Source organism: Vipera ursinii, assembly GCF_947247035.1.
Source record: "Vipera ursinii genome assembly, chromosome: 1".
In the NCBI taxonomy this organism is placed as follows: Eukaryota; Metazoa; Chordata; class Lepidosauria; order Squamata; family Viperidae; genus Vipera; species Vipera ursinii.
Window position 1 is genome coordinate 137,189,076 of NC_139512.1, and position 19,688 is coordinate 137,208,763.

Below are 19,688 nucleotides of genomic sequence, written 5' to 3' on the forward strand. Positions count from 1 at the left end.
CTGAGGCAGACTCATTGTCAGCTACCATATTTTCCGGCGTATAAGACAACTTTTTAACCCATGAAAATCTTCTCAAAAGTTGGGGGGTTGTCTTATACGCCCAGTCGTCTTATACGCCGGAAAATAGTACATAAATCAATCGAGCGCCCCTGTTCTTGCAAAGCAACTTCAAGCCTCCTTAGTCCAGTCCCCCCTCCAACGTGACTCTCCCTTCCCACCCCCAAGAGCCTCTAAGCCCCTTCCCCTCCCCCTTGCAAACGCCAGACCCCGGGAGCGGCAGGAAGCCCCTCCCCCTCACCCAAGCGGCATCTGACCATAAGCAGATTACGCTCGGCCGTGCAGGCTGCCGAAAGGTGGGGACTCGGAGTTCCTGCGGTGGTTGCGGCTTCTGGCGTGCTGTTTGCAGAGTCTGGCCTGGAAGAGCGCGTCGTGTAAATGCAGCTCTTGCATTTATTCCAAAGGGTGGGTGGAAGGAAAAGCCCCTTTCGGCTCTGGCGTGGCTGCAAGTCAGCGAGCCCGGGAAGGCACACCCTCCCCTCTCACTGTGGAGGAAACAGGGCAGGCTGGCGTTGGGCGGGAGCTGGCAGGGCAGTCCTGCGCATGCGCGCGCTCCCCAGCTGCTAAGGAGTCCTCAGGGAGCCATGGCAGGCGCCTCACACCCTTCCCTCTTGTGGCGGCACCGGCGGAGCCGTCCAGTGTCGGGCGGGAGCCGGCAGGGCAGTCCTGCGCATGCGCGCGCTCCCCAGTTGCTAAGGAGTCCTTGGGGAGCCATGGCAGGCACCTCACGCCCTTCCCTCTCAAGGCGGCACCGGCAGAGCCGTCCGGCGTCGGGCGGGAACTGGCAGGGCTTTGCACCATCTGCATCAGACGGTCGGACACTTGGCAACTGGCATGTAAGTATTTTCCGGCGTATAAGATGAAAAATCTTAAAAATCTTCTCAAAAGTCGAGGGTCGTCTTATACGCCAAGTCGTCTTATATGCTGGAAAATACGGTATTTTTTATTTATTTAACGAGACATTTCACTCTTGGCCAGCATTTCAACTACATGATGTTTGCAAGTGAGTCAGTGTTGGTTTCAGTATTAGCGTTCAAGGCTCTTTGAATATTGCCTTAGCCTGAGGTCTGAGAGTTGATATTGTGTAGGCAAGTCAAGCAGTTCAATGATTTTGTTCATCTATATCAGGAACTCCCAGAATTCCTGAGTCAGCATGGCTGGCTGAGGAATTCTGTTAGTTGAAGTTCACAAGTCATAAAAGGGCCATAGTTCCCCACCCTTGTTATGGTGAGTTGAAGTATGCCAGAATAAATCTTTGAAATTGTGGTTGATTTTGTTGGGTAGAGAGCTTTGATAGGCCCCATAATTCTGCACCATATGTCTTAGGACAGGGGTCGGCAATCTGAAAAAGCAAAAGAGCCACTGGGAACCGGTTCCATCACACATAAAAAAAGTAGAAGCCGCGCGCGTGCATCCACGCACGCGCACGTGCATAAAACAAAATGTTTTGCGCATGCGCAAAATGTTTTGTTTTTTGCACATGTGCGTGCATTGATACACACGCACGATTCCACTTTTTTTATGTGGACGCACCTGCACACCAGCGGCAACGGGTCTCCCTGGTGACGGGTGCTGGGTTACAGCGCTGCCTTCAGCCCGGGCGCCGCCAGAGCCACCCCTGGGACCTCCAAACTGCCACCCGAACACCCGTTTGGAGACCTACTGGTGCCGCACCAGCAGGTCTCCAAACGGGTGTTCGGGCGGAGGTTTTGAGAGCTGCGCGCGCACCTCTGCCCGAACACCCGTTTGGAGACCTGCTGGTGCCGGTTTAGAAAGCTGCCGCGGCCCGTTTACAGAGCTACTGAAGGCGGTAGCTCTGTAAATGGGCCGCGGCAGCTTTCCAAACCGGCACCAGCAGGTCTCCAAACGGGTACTGCCGCTGTCTGTTCCGAGAGGTGCACGCGCAGCTCTCCAAACCTTTGGACTGGTGCGCGTGCACCTCCTCCCATTTGGAGTGGTGCGCGCGCACCTCCGCCCGTTCCGAGAGGTGCACACGCAGCTCTCAAAACCTTTGGAGTGGTGCGTGCCCACCTCCTCCTGTTTGGAGTGGTGCGTGCTCACCTCCACCCGCGGGTTGCCGACCTATGTCTTAGGATATGAAATTATCTTTTAATTAAATGTCATTTTTAAAAATGGTTTAGAACAGGCATGTCAAACTGCTGGCCCATGGGCTGGATGTGTCACACTGAAACCACGCCCACCCCATTGCCAGCAATGGGGAAAAAGTCCCAATATGTCATGCGATGTCATGTGACGTCGTGAGTTTGACATGCCTGGTTTAGAAATAGTATTTTTTTTTAAAAAAAATCATCTGGCAATGAAAGCTTTGTGTGTTCCTCAGCTTGAAGACACAAGGTTATTTTGTGTCTTGAATTTTCAGGGATGGCTTTGCTTCAGAAATAATAGCTGTGAGCACCAGATTCCTGGAGCTGGAAACATTTGGAACATTAAACAGCACCATATCTTGGTTAAGCTTAGGTCATAAATGTATCTCTTGTACTTCTCCATATATTTTTAACAGGGTTATGAGCACATCAAGTCCACTTTTCCTCTATATGGAAATAACTGTCGGAAGTTAGTGATAATAATCCAAAAGAACTGGCTGTAGCTCCCTTTATGGAGTCTTTAGTGACCTTTAAGGGAGAAAAAAGGGAGAATAATACTGTAATAGGATTTTGTGTACCATTACTTATATTTTTACATCAACTAAGGTCAACCTATTTTAAATAAGTTGTATTTCACGCTATGTGGTTGCAGTTGATAATAATTCTTTTGCAACTTTATACTCTTGTAACTTCTGTTTCAGGCTATTCACTAATATTGCTGTCTGCTTGATATCTATCTACCACTAAAAAGGGTTTTTTTAGCATTAAAATATTAGAGTCATTACTGCAGCCTGTTGCATTTCATTTTTTCTGATTTCAGTTCTACAACTTTTTCATTTTAGAAAAAAAATACCTATTTTTCTTATTCTTAGAATTAAGACAACTTACTACATTTATTGCTGGTGCACTCAGAATAAATAGATTGTTGCCAATGGGCATTTCAAAACTATATCTAAACAAGCAAGATCACTTAGCAACATGGCTAATATTGTTTTTGTGTTGCTGAAACTGAATCTGTTTGTGATGGAAAAAAAATGAAACGAGACTGATTTGCTTCTTTGCCAGTAAATTACCAGAATGATAAATTGTTTTGCAAAGAACAATGCTGAAGGGCATATTAAGAAATGCATGAACCTCATTGAAATGGAATAGCTTGATGGGTAAAACAAGCAAGCAAATATTTATTTTACACTTTTCTGCTATATGATTATTTGAACCTGTATCAAAAGGACTACAGTATTGAGAAGTAAAGTGAATTGGATTCCTGCTAGCTTTTACAATCCCTAAATAAATGTCAGAGGCAATGTTGTTTTGGAAATAAATAATAATAAATGTAATCTTTGTTGCCAAGTACCACTGTCTGTTAATTTTGAATTAAATATTATCTCATTGTACAACACAATTATTGTGATAAGTGGCTGTGAAACCTTTAAATACCCGTTCCTCAACTTTTCTGCAGTTCATGTTTCTCTGAATGAGGGTGTACATCATGTACATACTTGGTTTGGGAGCAGGAACACATCGAATGAAAAATAGAGCATATGATATGTATCTTTCCTAATAGGATAAGTCAAACCTGAGTTAAAATTGTACAAACAGAATCTATATTCTTTCCACTGCCATGTGTACTTAAAAGTGCTTGACTTAAATACCCCTAACTTATTTGTTTGATATTGTTTGGACTGTTCTTCAACTATTCCCTTGAACCACATATTCTTTCCTGCTTACAAAACAATCATTTTTCTCTAAAATTCTGGTTAGTCATTTATATCCTGTCATCTGGATGCAGGAATAGAACAGAACACAACAGAGTAGAATAGAAAGGGACCTTGGAGGTCTTCTAGTCCAGCCCACTGCTCGAGCAGGAGAACCTATACCATTTCAAACAAGTGACTGTCTAGTTCAGGGGTCAGCAACCTGAAACAGTGAAAGAGCCACTCGGAACCGGTTCCCTCACAAAAGCAAAAAAAGTGTGCGCATGTGCATAAATGCGCACATGCGCAGAACAAGGTTTGACTGAAGAGTGGAGCCAAGGCGAGATATGCACCTACCCTGCATATTTGAATTGATTGGTTAAACTTTTTTAGTCCCACTTTTTTGGGGGGGACTACACATAGCAGAAGACTGGGAGCCGCAGGAGATGGCTGAAAGATCTGCATGCGGCTCCGGAGCCGCGGGTTGCAGACCTGTGGTCTAGTCCCTTCTTAAAAACCTCCAGTGATGGAGCGCCCACGATTTCTGAAGGCAAGCTGGTTAAATTGTCCTCACTGTCAGGAAGTTTCTCCTTAATTCCAGATTGCTTCTTTCTTTGATCAGTTTCTAACCATTGTTTCTTGTCTTGCTCTCTGGTGCTTTGGAGAATAGTTTGACCCCCTCTTCTTTGTGGCAGCCCCTCAAATACTGGAATATTTCTATCATGTCACTCCTATTTCTTCTTTTCTTTATACTAGCCAAACCCAAGTCCTGCAGCTGTTCTTCATGTTTTAGTCTCCAGGCCTTTTATAATTTTACTTGCTCTTCTCTGAACTTTTTCCAAGGTCTCAACATCTTTTTTGTAGTATGGTGACCAAAATTGATTGCAGTATTCCAGGAATGGTCTTACTGGGGTTTTATAAAGAGGTACTAATATTTCACATGATCTTGATTCTATGTCTCCGTTTATACAACCCAGGATTGTATTAGCTTTTTTGGCTGCTGCTGCACACTGCTGGCTCATAGTCAAGTGATCGTCCACTAGCACTCCAAGGTCCCTCTCACAGGTCTCGCCTAATCTATACTTAAACCTTTGATTTTTCTTGCCTAAATGTAAAACTTTGCTTTTATCCACATTGAAACTCATTTTGTTGGATAGGGCTCATTGTTCAAGTTTGTCAAGATCTTTTTGGATCCTGAGCTTGTCTTCTGGGGTGTTGGCTATTCCTGCCAGTTTAGTGTCATCTGCAAATTTGATGAGTTCCCCTTCTATTCCCTCATCTAAGTCATTAATGAAGATATTGAAGAGTACTGGGCCTAAGACAGAGCCTTGTGGTACCCCACTGCTTACTTCTCTCCATGTGGATGTAGTACCATTGAGGACTACTTGCTGAGTACTGTTTGTCAGCCAGCTACAGATCCATCTGATGGTGTTGTTGTCTATCCCACCTGTTTCTAGCTTACTAAGCAGCAGGTTGTGGTCTACTTCATCAAATGCCTTGCTGAAGTCTAAGTATACTATGTCCACAGTGTTTCACTGGTCTACTAATTTTGTCAGTTTATCAAAGAGTGAAATAAGATTTGTTTGGCATGATCTGTTTTTGACAAACCTGTGCTGGCTATTGGTTATAATTTTGTTTGCTTCTAGTTGTTCGCAAATCTGTTTATTGATTATCTTTTCCAGGATCTTCCCAGGTATTGATATTAGTAAAGTACGTAGACTATGAGACTATGTTAATAAAGTATGTAGACTATGGGGGAGCTCCAAAAGAAGATGTAATTGTTTGAGATGAGCATGGAGTGACATGCTTAGTGGCTAAAAGTGCATGGGGATGCTTGGATAGAGATGTAGAGGATGTCAGAGAGGAAGAATCCTGCAGATATTATAGGCAATGATCAGTAGAATCTTTGAGGCAATAAGAGAGCTTCATGATGAAGGGTGGCAGAGATGAAGCAACAACATTCATAATCAAGGTAGTAATATAACAAAAAGGAAAACCCTGGATACTAGAGGTCAAGATTATAGGCAGGTTCATGGGAAAGAATTGCGATGAATGGTGTCCTGAACTATAGATCTAATAAAACATTTTCTTCAGAACAGCAGGTTCTGTGATCCTGGTCAGAATATTTTTTTAAAAAAAACACAAAAACAAATAATTAGAATAGATAAGTATAATGTAAGAAATTTTATTTCTTCTGATTTTTACACTATTGTTAGCTTGAAGTCAGACGTATCTTTGGTTGCTGCGGTGAGAATCTGCCCATAGTAATGCATTTGAATTTGGAAACATTCAGCAATTTAAAGGAATATGCTACGCAATTTCTTTTTTCCTTTTATGTTTTTTCTCCCTGTCTCTTAAGTGACTAGACCTGCGGAAAAGAAGCTTTGCCTTTCTCCTGCTCCTCCTGCGTCTCAACTGTGTAGCATTCCATGTCCTCCTGAGTGTGTGGTTTCTTCCTGGTCAGCCTGGGGCCCTTGCCTTCATGAAGACTGCCAAGAAATTCCAGGAAGAAAAGGTGCAATTGAGAATAAGTTCAACATAACGTAGGGTATTTCTTCAACCTGATGCTCTGCAGATGTACTGGATAATATTTCCTTTCCCCTGATGTGCTTGACTTTTTGTTCCCTTTATAAAGTGTGCTTCTTTACTGTGTGTCCTAGTTTTTAGCAAACCATAGTTATTTTGCAAATCAGAATTGCAGTCCATGATTAAATTAGCCGTGTTTAACTTGGCCTATTTTTTTGTTTCATAAGAAAGAAGTCCAAGATCACACTCACCAACTATCCAGTCCCTTCTCCTCTCTGTACAGATCTGCTATTTAAAATTAGGATTTTATGTGTAATACCTACTCATACAGTGGAAGTGTTCCACTTCACAACAGGGGTGTCTCTCTCTCTCTCTGTGTATTGTGTGTGTGTGTGTGTTTGTGTGTGTGTACGTGCGCGTGTGTGTCAAAGTGGATAAGAAGGTGGGTATGGCATCAGATTGTAAGCCCCATTCCTTTTGAAGGTATGCAATTTTGATGCAATTACAATTAGTTCAATTACCTGCTTTGACCTTTTGCTTTAAGACACCACTACCTCAAAGGTTCACTAGAGCATGGGGACCTCAAAAGTCATGAAAATGAGTCCATGAAGCATATAAGAATGAGTTTCTGATTAAAACTAATGTACCGAAAGTAGAGAATATTTGTACCTCAGGGAAGAACTGTGGGGTCGTCGGTGCTCTCTGAGCTTGGTGGTTTTCTTGCAGATCTTTCATTAACAGAGTGTGCGCTGTTACTCGTCCCAGCTTCTGCCAACCTAGCAGTTTGAAAGCACGTAAAAATGCAAGTAGAAAAATAGGGACCACTACGGTGGGAAGGTAACAGCGTTCTGTGCGCCTTTGGCATCTAGTCATGCTGGCCACATGACCATGGAGACGTCCTCGGACAAGCGCTGGCTCTTCGGCTTTGAAACGGAGATGAGCACCGGCCCCTAGAGTCAGAAACGACTAGCACGCATGTGCGGGGGAACCTTTACCTTTAACATCATCAGTGCTAAAGGAGAACACCAGTATCTTCTAGTACTGATGATGTCACCTACTTTGGTAACAAAACCAATGTGCTTTATACCAAATTCTGATTTGCATATGATATTGAAGTAGGCATACATTAAAGTTCCTTCCCACCTATTTAACGAATGTGAAATAATAAAAAAGGATTTCTTTAAACATTACATGGGAATGACTGCCTGCACTCTGATTACTGCAACAGTAATAAAGTAAACCTAGAAAGCAGTAAAGGTATAAGTGGGAGTAAGATTGTTCAACTGCACATTTCCCCAGGAGTTGAATATTATGTGAAAAGAGCTCTATTACATATGGTTTGTTATTGAACAAGGTGAATAAATAATCTTTTTCATAACAATGCAAACATGTAGGCATAATGGAGAAGCAGTCATGTTCGCCAGCGAGTCTATCCTTTTCCCTACATTCCCTCAATACAAATTTGGCACATGCTAATGTGTAATTTCCTACATGAGAAATAGTGAGGGAGAATCAGAAAGTGGGAAAAATGCTTTATCAGTCTTCTTTTGAAAGTGCACAAGCATGGTTTGATCTTCTTTAGTACCTGCAATGTAACCTGAGAGATTTTTAACAGCACCTTCTTGTCATTTCATGGTAAATATGCAAGGCAGCTTAAAAGTTAGCAGAGCTGTCTAGCCAAAGGCAATGAGCTAGAAATGTGAGAAAATGTGTTTCTTACCTCTGTTGCATTTGTTCATTTTCAAGATGGATTGACAGTTGGAAATTATTCAGTATTGTTTCTTCCTTCTTATTTTAACTCTGTGCCTTCCCCCCCCCCCCACTCCTCTCCTCTCAGGTTTCAAAATGAGGCACAGACACATTGTTGTGGATTCCATTGGTAATTCTGAGAACTGCCCACATTTGATAGAGGCTATTCCGTGTGACAATCCAATGTGTTATGACTGGAGCATTTCAGAAGGAAACTGCTTCCCTTATAATGGAATATGTGGACAAGGAAACCGTGTATTGTATGCCCAATGCAAGAACAACAATGGTATGTAGCTGAAAGATATTGTGGGGTCCTTGATACGCTCTGAGTTTGGTTGTTTCCTTGCAGATGTTTCATTACCAAACTAGGTAATACCATCAGTGCTAACACCATCAGTGCTGCATTAATATTCAAGACGTTTTATACTGTCTATCTTCTAGAAAGAATGCCATGATGTACATCTTAAGTTCAAATATGGATTTTACTAAAGTTTATGCTTTATTTTATACCACATTGTGTCTTGTGCAAGCGTGTTGCTTAATAATTTAATCAGTTCTTTCTAGCAAATCATCCTCCTCTTTGTGTACTTCCACAAAACCTTAATTGCCTCAGTATGAAGGAAAAAGAGAGATCCCCACAGTGAAAATTTCAGGGCTGAGGCCTAGTTTTCAGTGGGTTGCCGCAGGGATTTAGCTCCACACGTATAAATGATAGTTACAGTATATTGGCCTCAGGCAGGAGGTGTTGGGGGAGATTGGATGCTACTGGGCTACAAGTAGAATTTGTACGGTGGGAAAAAAAAATGCTGGGGATAAAATCCTTGATTGTATTTGTGTAAACACAATGCCAAGGGAAGAAGGTTGCTCTTATCAAATGCATTGCAATGCAGTGCGCCAAGGCTCCTGGGCTTCATAGGATTTGGAAAGAAAACCAAATATTATCAATTTGTGGTTCCAGCTTATTACCTTTTGGCAAGCCTTATAATTTAAAGCATAAAAACCCAAGTTCTGATAGATCAGCTTGTAGGCTTCTTTAGTCCAGTTTATTGCACCACTCTTTAGCAAATGAGATGGCACTGGGGAAGATGTTGAACTTAAACAGGAGAATAAGAGCTCTCTTTTGTGGGAAAGTCACGCTTCCTATGATTCAGAAGGTGGCAAACAGCTATTGGTATTAATAGCCATTGATAGCCTGATGCTCCATAAACTTTGGTTGGATGTTGCTAAATTGGCTGTCTTTACCACAGCTGGTGGCAGCAAATTCCACAGTTTAAATAGGAGCTGAGTGAAAAATCATTTCATTCTGTTGGTTCTGAATTTCCATGCAATTATTTTCAGGAAATGATCTCAAGTTTTGTTTTGTTTTTTAAAGAGGGAGAGAGAGAGAGAGAGAGAGAGAGAGAGAGAGAGAGAGAGAGAGAGAGAGAGAGAGAGAGAGAGAGAGAGAGAGAGAGAGAGAGAGAGAGAGAGAGAGAGAGAGAGAGGCTTCTCTTTCTCCACAGTTTGTCTAAAGCAGGGCTTCCCAAAGCATGAAAGATATCTTCCTTGAGGAGGTGCAAATAGGGGTGGTGTTAAGAACTTTCTAGTTTTTCAGAGTTGCAGTAAGTCCAGGTTTCTCACAGTTTCATTTTATACTTTTCATTATTCATTTGTGTTCATTTTGGGGCTTGGATTTTTAGGGAGGTGTGTGCACTAAGATTACACTATAAGGAGGTGTAAATGCCCCCCCCCAAAGCCCTCTAAAATGAATTATATTCGGTGTTGCCCAAGTATTTCACCACTGATAGGGCTTCAGATCAGTGTGCTCATGTTTCACCTCTTGCTAAAGCATCTAGAAATAAAGTTGATGTTGTTTCACTGACCCAATTAGACATAACTCTGAGAGTGAGAATTCTTTTTTAAATAATAATAATAAGTTGGAAGGGACCTTGGAGGTCATCTAGTCCAACCCCCTGCTCAGGCAGGAAACCTTATACCATTTCAGGCAAATGGCTGTCCAGTCTCTTCTTAAAAACCTCCAGTGTTGGAGCATTCACCACTTCTGGAGGCAGGTTGTTCCACTGGTTAATTGTTCTTACTGTCAGGAAGTTTCTCCTTAGTTCTAGGTTGCTTCTCTTCCTTGACTAGTTTCCATCCGTTGCTTCTTGTCCTGCTTTCAGGTGCTTTGGAGAATAGCTTGACTTCTTTGTGGCAGCCCCTGAGATATTGGAACACTGCTATCATGTCACCCCTCACCCTTCTCTTCATTAAACTACACATACCCCATTCCAGCAACCGTTCCCTATATGTTTTGGCCTCCAGCCCCTAATCATCATTGTTGCTCTTCTCTGTACCCTTTCTAGAGTCTCGACATCTTTTTTACATCGTGGTGACCAAAACTGGATGCAGTATTCCAGGTGTGGCCTTACCAAAGCATTGTAAAGTGGTATTAGTACTTCACTTGATCTTGAATATTAGAATTAAAAATATAAAAAGTAAAACAAACTAAAAAAATAAGAATAAAGTGCAGAAAAAAAGAAAAAAATAGTATAGCAAAAGAAATAAAGAAATAACTTCTTCCTCCATCACAGCATGTATAAACAATTTAAGTATCACCTTCTGTTTAAATATAACAAATTACTTCTTCTTCCCACATCTCATCTCTTATTTATAAACAAATCCTTAAGGCTTGGTTGTTCAGTCTTGGTCAGCAAAAGTCCATTAAGGATTACCAGAGATGATAACATATCTACTTTAACTGTGAGAAGTAGCTTTAAATAGATAAATAAAAGAACTTTATATTCCTTCCTTTTCCTTTAATAATCTTAATGTCAATCGAAAATGATGAATTGCTCCCAGAGGAGGAAGAGAAAAAACAAACTGGGCACATCAAGGGCTGGGTGTTGAAGCCTCCCCTATCACCGAGCTTGAAGCCAAACCCCAGTCCACATCACAGCAAATGCCAATCACTGATTTACTCAAAACAGGAAAAAGAGGGGAAAAACCATGACCTTGTGAGCCATTGCAATGGTCATTAGAGTGCCAGGCAGTGTTAAAAAAACTAAAGAGACTCTTTGCAGCTGAACCAGTTCTTAAGCACCCTGACCCTGGACAACAATTCATCATTCAACCTGATGCAAGTGACGTGGCTGTGGGTGCCTTCTCTTACAAAAAGAAAATCACAGAGGGGAGTTACAACCTTGTGCTTACGCCTCCCGAAAATTAACTGACGCTGAGAGGAGATGGACAGTTGTCTCTGTCTGTCGGAACCATGACACTTAATCTTTAATCCCTTTAATTAATATTGATTTCTTTTTATTTCTTTTTCTTGTCTCATAAAATCTTTGAAAACTTTTGCTCTCAATGTTTTATTAATTTTCTATTATTACAATTCATTAGTGTTTGATGAACGACATGTTGTCTGGGTTAATTTGTTTTGTTTAGTAATACAAGTTAAATTCTTACTTTCTATCCCGTTTTTCCAGCCATTGATAAAATAAGTTCCATGTTTGAAAATATTCTGTATCTTCCTTTTCTTTAATTCTCAATGTAAGTCTATCCATTTCAGCACAGTCCAGTATTTTCTTAATTATCTCTTCATCCACTGGTGTTTTTCATTTTTCCAGTGCTGAGCAAATAATACAATCCTCGCTGCTGTTAATACATGTAATGTTAAATATACACTTTATCATTTTTTTCTGGAATTATACCTAATAAAAAAGGTTCAGGTTTAAAGTCTTTGTGTTTCCCTAACATCTTTTCTAACCAAGTATGTATTTTTATCCAATTTTTTTTTTTTTGCTTTAACACACATCCACCACAGGTGATAATATGTACCAGAATTTTGATTACATTTCCAACATTTACTAGACATATTTGTAAACATTTTTGCTAATCTGACAGGTGTTAAATGCCATCTATAAAACATTTTATATAAATTTTCTTTATATGAAGTTGCCATTGTCAATTTGTAGTTTCTTTCCCAAATATTTTGCCATTTCTCTAATTCTATATTGTATCCAATTCTTTTCGCCCATATTATCATTGTTTCTTTCAAAAGAAAATCTTTGAAAACTTTAAGAGGTCACTTCTATAAGTCCAGTGTAGACTAATTATCCAAATCACTCTTGATTTGTTATTTGTATATCCCTTTTAATTATTAAGACATCAGCCATTGTCATTTGTATATCCATGTTGCATCTTTTTTGATATCATTCTTGTAGCCTATCATATTAAAATCCACTTTCAAATCAGTCTCAGTCTTGTCTGGTAGAACTTGTTCCTCTTCCTTAACATCTTTTAAACACAACTTATCTATAACGGCATGCATTCTTAAAATTATTTAGTCCATGGTTCACAAACATTCTTTAGTATTATTTTATAAAGTATTTTGCTCCATTCTACATTAGTAAATAAAATTTCAGTGTCCTTCCCATTTAATTGTAATCCTTAGTCCTTTCTAATTCTCAGTAATTTTGTGTTCATATATGCTATATTACAGTTGTGATCTTGATTGAAGTCCCTTGATTCCTAGTCGTTCATCTCAAAAGTTGATCACACAAACAAAAATCTCAGTTCCTGCAGTCTACTCATCAGGAGCAGCTGTGCAAAGTGCAACCTCACAATCTCCCCTTTTTTGTTGGAGACTTCATCTGCCAGAATTTGCTGTTTGGCCATCAGTCTCTACTGCATAATATAATCCTAGTTTGCATGTATCCTCATCATAAGTTTGAGAGCCGCGATCCTCTGAGTGTAAGCAGAATTGTCTCTCTGCTTTATCAGTTACATTTATAATAAAGGATCAAGAGAAAATTCTTTTTGTGACAGCGGTGTGATTTATTTCCAAGAATGGATAACCTTCCTCAAAGACTTATATCAACATTTGCATTCCTTTCTAACCGTAGCCTATAGATGCAGGCACAAAATTTACCAGAAGGTTTCATGACTCATTACTGAATAGTTTGTTGCATAATCTGAACTGGGAAAGTGATTTTAGTGCTCTCTTCAAACCTCATTGTATAATCGGAATGGAATGGAATGAAATGGAGTGGAACGGAACGGAACAGAACAGAACAGAACAGAATACTTTATTTGGCCAAGTATGATTAGACATACAATGAATTTATTTCCAGTGCAGAAGCTCTCAGTGTATATGCAAAGCAACAGAGTTATAATAATTACAATAATGCCAATAAGAGGGGGTAATAAAGGAGACAAGGATAATAATAATACTTCAGCCATACAACATGGATAAACATACTTAGCATAAGATAGTATTGTGAGAATTAGTTGTTCAGTAGAGTAATGCAAGGAGGGAAAAAATAATCCCTGGGTTTGCATGCGGTGCCCTATAGTGGCGTCCCGAGGGGAGAAGTTGAAATGTGTTCTAACTATTGGTTTTCCATTTTAAAAGGATAGTTCACACCATAATTGGCTTCTTTGAATGACATAGGAAACTATAATTTACACAGTCTTTTAATCCTAGTATCTGAGAGGAAGTGGGGATTCATGGACATGAGCTGCGTCACTGATTGTTTTATCCATTGAAATCAAGACCACTAATTTTACAGTGCTACCTCTGAAACCAAGGAGAGTAGAAATCTTTTAAATGAACAGAATTTCCCCTTTTTCCCTTTGGTAAGCTTCATGCTTCAAATGCTTACATGCTCTCTCTCTATCTATTTCATTTTGGAATCTCATTACAACTTTTTTGTTTTAAAAAAAATAAGGAATGTGATTCGTGTACCCAGATTCTGATGATATGTAAATGAAAATGTGCTGAGTAACATGATATTTACATTGCAGCGTTTCAGACCCAGAGAATGCTCAATTTTCAGCCCATGAATAATGAATGAGCCACATTTTCATGTGAAGTTTACTAACATGTTGCAGCTGCTGTTTTCCTAGGTACATTTTGAACTTATCCTGGAGCTTAATTATTTTTGATAGAGTGACTATTGTCAGATCACAAGATTGTTTTCCAAAGGGCCTATTCCCCTGTTTTTAATCAAATGAATGCTACAGTATAACTAATCCTATCCAATCTAAATCAGAAACATGCAGTGTCTTTGTGTAAACATGGCACCAGAAATATTTCCAAGAAGAAACAAGTGAGACTGATTATCAGACTGGCAAAATTACTAGGTGAACTGTGGATCGTTCTCTTCTTATTCCACTTTTCTCTGTTTTCAACAGTGCTGCGTTCATCAGAGCTTCATTGACTTTACAGCACCAGCCATTTAAATCAGAATGTAAGGAGTTTATTCGGCTGTGTTAATAGTATGGCTGTGGACTTCTCCATGTGTTCCAGCAAAGCTGGATACTGCCATTTAATAATAGGTGGAGGTTTGATTTCTGTGTGATGGTTGGTTGCTCCTTGGGAATGAAAGGAAAGTTGCACTGAGGACCTTTTGCTGGAATGTATCAAGAAACATGAAACATTTGTGATCTACACTTCGGTGCAGACCATCCTGAGCCTGGAGAATGTCAAAGAAAGTATGTCCAGAGGAGTAACTAGGAATAAAAGAGTCAGGAAAACCCTAAAATAAGCTTATAAATCTGTACTCAAAGTGGCAACAAGGAAAAAAACGCAAAATGTTATTCCTTTGGATTCAGAGTAAAAATTTTAATATAACGACCAAAATTAATTCCTAAGTTGGGTCTTAGCATAGACTTAATGCTCATAGAAGTAAAAATGCACTGGTCTTTTGGAAGGAGAACTCATTTGTAAGCAACCAGGTGTATTGAACCCCTTTTATAATTTACTCTGAGCCTGTGTTTTACCTAATCAATTTTCTTTTTGTCTTCTTTCCTCTTCTACGAACCCTATCTTGGATGTCCAAGATTTTCCAGGAATGTTTATATTAATCTTGTTTGGAGAATAAAAATGATATTAAGATCTATATCTATAAAATCTTTTCCCCATTTCTTTTATTATCAGTCATTTCTAGCAAATGGATCTACTGGAATTATTGGCAGTAATACCAGTGTTGAATGGATTCTATAGCTTGGTTTTTTTTCCCCCTTGGTTCTGGTGAAAACATTTTTGCTGAAAGCTTGAAATCTTGAGTACACTCAATTCAGGGACCTCATAGGTAGTATTATATTAGCCTATTTCATGTTTACTTTCCTAATGCAAAACATATTACCTTATGAGTTAGGTTAGGCTAAGTGATTGGCCAAACTCACACAATGAGCTTCATTAATGACTGGGAATATACAGTACGTCATATAACTTCATTGTCTTTCAGTTTATGTCAGTTGACGGGATTTCTTTTTTTAATGAAAAAAGTTTTTTCCCCTCACTCTGAACAAGCTTGACAGGTATTGATTGTAATTGCATTGTACTGTGTACAATTGTAATGTCATCCATCTCTGTGCTTTTTTTTAAAGTCAGACTTATTTTTGATCCTGTTACATGTACTGTACTTTAAAAAGCAGCTTGTAGCTTTTAACTGCTGGAGGAGAGATTGAGTGATAAATTCCTTCTCATGCAAACAACCATGACCTCAGATTCTGACATTAAGATTCAGCACCTTTGGCTGTGAGAGGTAAGCCTAACATGGATATTTAGTTTAAGTCTCTCCATTTCTAGTCCTCCTAGCAGTAGCACCAAAGACTGGAGCCCTTCTCTGTCTTTAATTGGCTGTGGTGTTCCTAACTGAAACTATATTAGGATGCTAGATGCCTCTGTCCATCACAGATAACAACCCTGTTGCAGTTTCCCACAACTTCTCATAAGGTTGCCAACAGCATAATAATACTTGTATAACAGCCACACCTTTCTTTGTGAAAAGAAAATACATATTTTGGTTGCTATGATGGACAGATATCTACATCTATAATATGTTTGCATTTCTTTTAAAAATTTACAGTGGAGCTTATTTCCTTTCAAGGTTGCTGTTTTTGTCAAAGAAAGCTGTTGATTGATAGAACACATGTTTGTTCTGGGGCATCATTTCCCGGTGTGCAAAATGCCTTCAGAAATCTATTTACATCATTGTGAATAGGTATTGTATTTTCAGTGCATCATTGTATCAACATTTATTTTGTTTTCACATATACCTGTATGGAATTTCAGGGTGGCCTTTGGATCTAATGGCACCCAGTTGTTTTCCAGACTTGAAATGTTTCTCAGACTTCTATTCTGTAATGGAATAGCAGATTTTTATGAAGGCAGACAGGGAGACAAGTAATTTCCTTGACATCTTTGCCCTCAGAACAGTGGTCTTACTGTGTACTGCTAAGTTTGAGTTCTAATACATGTTTCAAATAATGAATCATTCTGGTACCTTTCTTTTTTAATAGATGCTTGTTATTGTTCTTGATAGTTTGGTAGGAAATACTGAATATAAGTTTGGATGGATGGTTAGATATTTTATTGCTGTCCAAGGTCAGGGATATAAAAAGAAAACATTATAAGCACAACCAAACAAGAAATGGTCAAGTTATGAAGGAAATATTAAAATTTAAATGTAAGAGTCTGATTTTGCAGCCATTCTTCTCTTCTATTAAGGATTGTACAAAAGACTTTTTGATTTGCTTTAAGGTGCTTTTAGATATATTTGGCGTATTTTGCTAACTTACCCAAATTTGGAAAGAATACAGAATAAAACCATTGTGAACCACTCAGTGGAAGGGCTGTTCATTAATCAAGAATGTCCATTCACTTCAAGAGATAGGCTTGTGAACTCATAAAAAGCTGGTCCATCCTTATGCACATACATAAAACTATATATAGGTAGTCCTCGACTTACAACAATTATGTTTAGTGACCAAAGTTACAATAACACTGAAAAAGCGTCTTATGAATGCTTTTCACACTTACAATCATTGCAGCATCCCCATGGTCATGTGATCAAAATTCAGACTCTTGGCAACTGGCCTGTATTTATGACAGATGCAGTGTCCTGGGTTCAAGTGATCATCTTTTGTGACCTCCTGACAAACAAAGTCAATGGGGAAGCCAGCTGTGTTACAAGCTTAACAACTGCGGTGATTCACTTAAGAATCGTGGCAAGAGAGGTTGTAAAATGGGGTAAAATGCACTTAACAACTTTCTTGCTTAGGAAATTTTGGGTTCAGTTGTGGTCGTAAGTTGAGGACTATTATGTCTTGCTTATCAACAGAAATTTTGGACTTAATTGTGGTTGCAAGTCAAGGATTACCTGTACTAGGCATCCTGATTCAGTCCAGGATCTATAGCCATTATCCGGTCCTCTTTCCCTTCCACATATTCTTAAAGTGGCACATGCATTTAACCATCATGCAGAGGGAGGCAGAGATAGTGAAAGAATTAAGAAACACAAAATAACCCGCCTTGACTCTGCATGATATAAGACAAGACGGAGGAAAATTCTGGCAGACTTTCAAGATTTTGTTACTATATACTACAGTAATTGAGTTCCAATAGTCCTTGCAGCATCTGATTTGTGACCTGGCCAATTCAGGAATCAGATACTGAAAGGATTGTTAGAACTTGACTTGCTGAAGGATTGTTACAACATCGAGAGCAAATGGACACACAAGCAGCAAAACAACACAGTGCCATGGCACAACTAACATAGCATTTGGGACAAGGTTTGCCTCGGCCAGAAGCAACTAAGCAGCTTATACCCCAATCAATATTTCTTTAGTCTCATGGCAGTTTGTCAGAGAGGTTTGGAAGCCTATAGAATCAGTTTTACATTTTTTACAACTCAGTGTGAATTGTTTATGGCAAGTTAACTGGTAGAATTTCCTACAGATTGGTCCAGGGAAACTTTTGTTCCGCTGAGAAAAGGGGCAGCCAAATGGGTTTGTGCTCCTGAATAAGGAAAATGATCTGTTGCTGAATAATTCCCAGGTTTTCATGCAAAGTGGTAGAGCTATATAATTCAACTAGGAGAAGGAAATAAACTGAGAGATTTGCAAGCTGAAACAAGGCACCTGTAGAGTTCATGAATGCCTATCAGATTTTTCAATTATGTGCCAAAGGTGTTGAGTGGGAAGATGGATCAATTTCAAGGACTTGCTGATGAACTGATTTAGTAAGACTAAGCACACCAGAGAATTTGGAAGAAGGGTTTCATTGTTGTTGTTGTTGTTGTTTGTTACTTGATGGTTGTTCTGTACCAGCCTGCTACCGGCACTGCAGAAAAGGCAGGGACAACCCCTTTACAAACGGCAAGAGGCTGGAATTAAGCCTGCCAAATTTATTAACATAAAACAGAGCAAAACAAGACACCAACCATGAAACAGGAGCTATGAAACAGGAACTATTCAAGCGGTTGCCTTCAGCAAACCAGCCCTCCCACGCATTCCCCTTTTATACAGTTCAGGGCGTGGCTTCTCTCTGCCTTCTTCCGAGGTGCCCCATTGCCTTCCTCTGTTTACTCCTGATTGACTGCCTCCTGCGTCAGGCATCCTTGAACAGGGCCAGCTGTGGGTCATCTTCATCCACGCTGTCAGGCTCACACAGCTGGGTCTCTGTCGTGACCAGGTGGGAGGGGCCTGGCTGAGGGCTCTCATCAGCAAGCTCTTCAACACCCCCCTCCTCCTCTGAGTCGTCCGACCCAACTGCCGAAACCACAGGCTGACCCTGAATCACAACAATGGGTGATTGGAAGGGTTGAAGTAAATGGAAAATAATAAATGGAGGGGATTTTATAATCTCCCTTCATCCCTCTCCCTATCTCTGGTAGCCTCCTTGTGAACCAAAGTGCTGGAGAATCCATTCAAATAGAAGCAGTAAAAGAAAGTGTTTCTCTGCAACAGAGAAACAGAAAAAGAGAAACTTGGGCGCCTGTGCAATTGCAAACCAGTGAACTGCAATTGCAAACCAGTGACCACATATGCTGAAATTTCCCCAAAGCCCTATCCTCAGTAAACTTTGCAGATTCCCCTCTCAAGGCAGGATCACTGGTGGGGGTGGGGAGGGGGATCAGTCAGACAAATAAGAAAGCCTCAGGTAGTTAAGAACAGGAGAAGGCATGGCACTTTCTCTGTTATTCTGTGTTCAACTTCAGCTCTCCTAGAAACGGATGCTGCAACCAATTTAATAAATAAAACCACAGTGAAACACTTCAAACTGCCCACACAGTTATGAGAAAAAACTTGTCTTGTGAAAATGATTGACAGGTGGAAAGCCTGAGTGTTGATTTGTTCTAGCACCCATTTGTCTGGAAGTGGTATTGTCAGAGGTTTTCTCCAAAATCATAGTTCAGAATCATAGTTCAGAAGCGTCAATTCTCTATTTACAGAGTCTCTCTCTGAGTGAGAGAGGCAGCCTCCAAATTGGATAAATAATCATAGTTTCTTCAGAGTTCAATTGTCATATCTGTGGAGCATCAAAAAAAAATCTGTCTGCATATTGGTAGTCTTTGACTTACGACCACAACTGAGTCCAACATATGTGTTGTTAAGCAAGACAGTTGTGAGGTGAGTTTTGCCTCATTTTACGATCTTTCTTGTCACAACTGTGAAGTGAATCACTGCAATTGTTAAATTGGTAACAAGGTGGTAAGGTGAATCCGGCTTCCCCATTGACTTTGCTTGTCAGAAGGTCGCAAAAGGGGATCGCTTGACCCCGGGACACTGC

The 19,688-nt window shown here is 40.1% G+C and overlaps 1 protein-coding gene across 1 annotated transcript in view; it reads left to right on the forward strand.

Annotated features, from left to right (window-relative positions):
- THSD7B (thrombospondin type 1 domain containing 7B) overlaps positions 1 to 19,688 on the forward strand; it is a gene marked incomplete at its 5' end in the record, with an annotated part of 466,043 nt that overhangs the window by 158,883 nt on the left and 287,472 nt on the right. The window contains 2 exons of the mRNA XM_083351680.1: positions 6,216 to 6,371; positions 8,220 to 8,417. Of these exons, the coding sequence (XP_083207806.1) occupies positions 6,216 to 6,371; positions 8,220 to 8,417 (354 nt within the window). The remainder of the gene's footprint in view (positions 1 to 6,215; positions 6,372 to 8,219; positions 8,418 to 19,688) is intronic.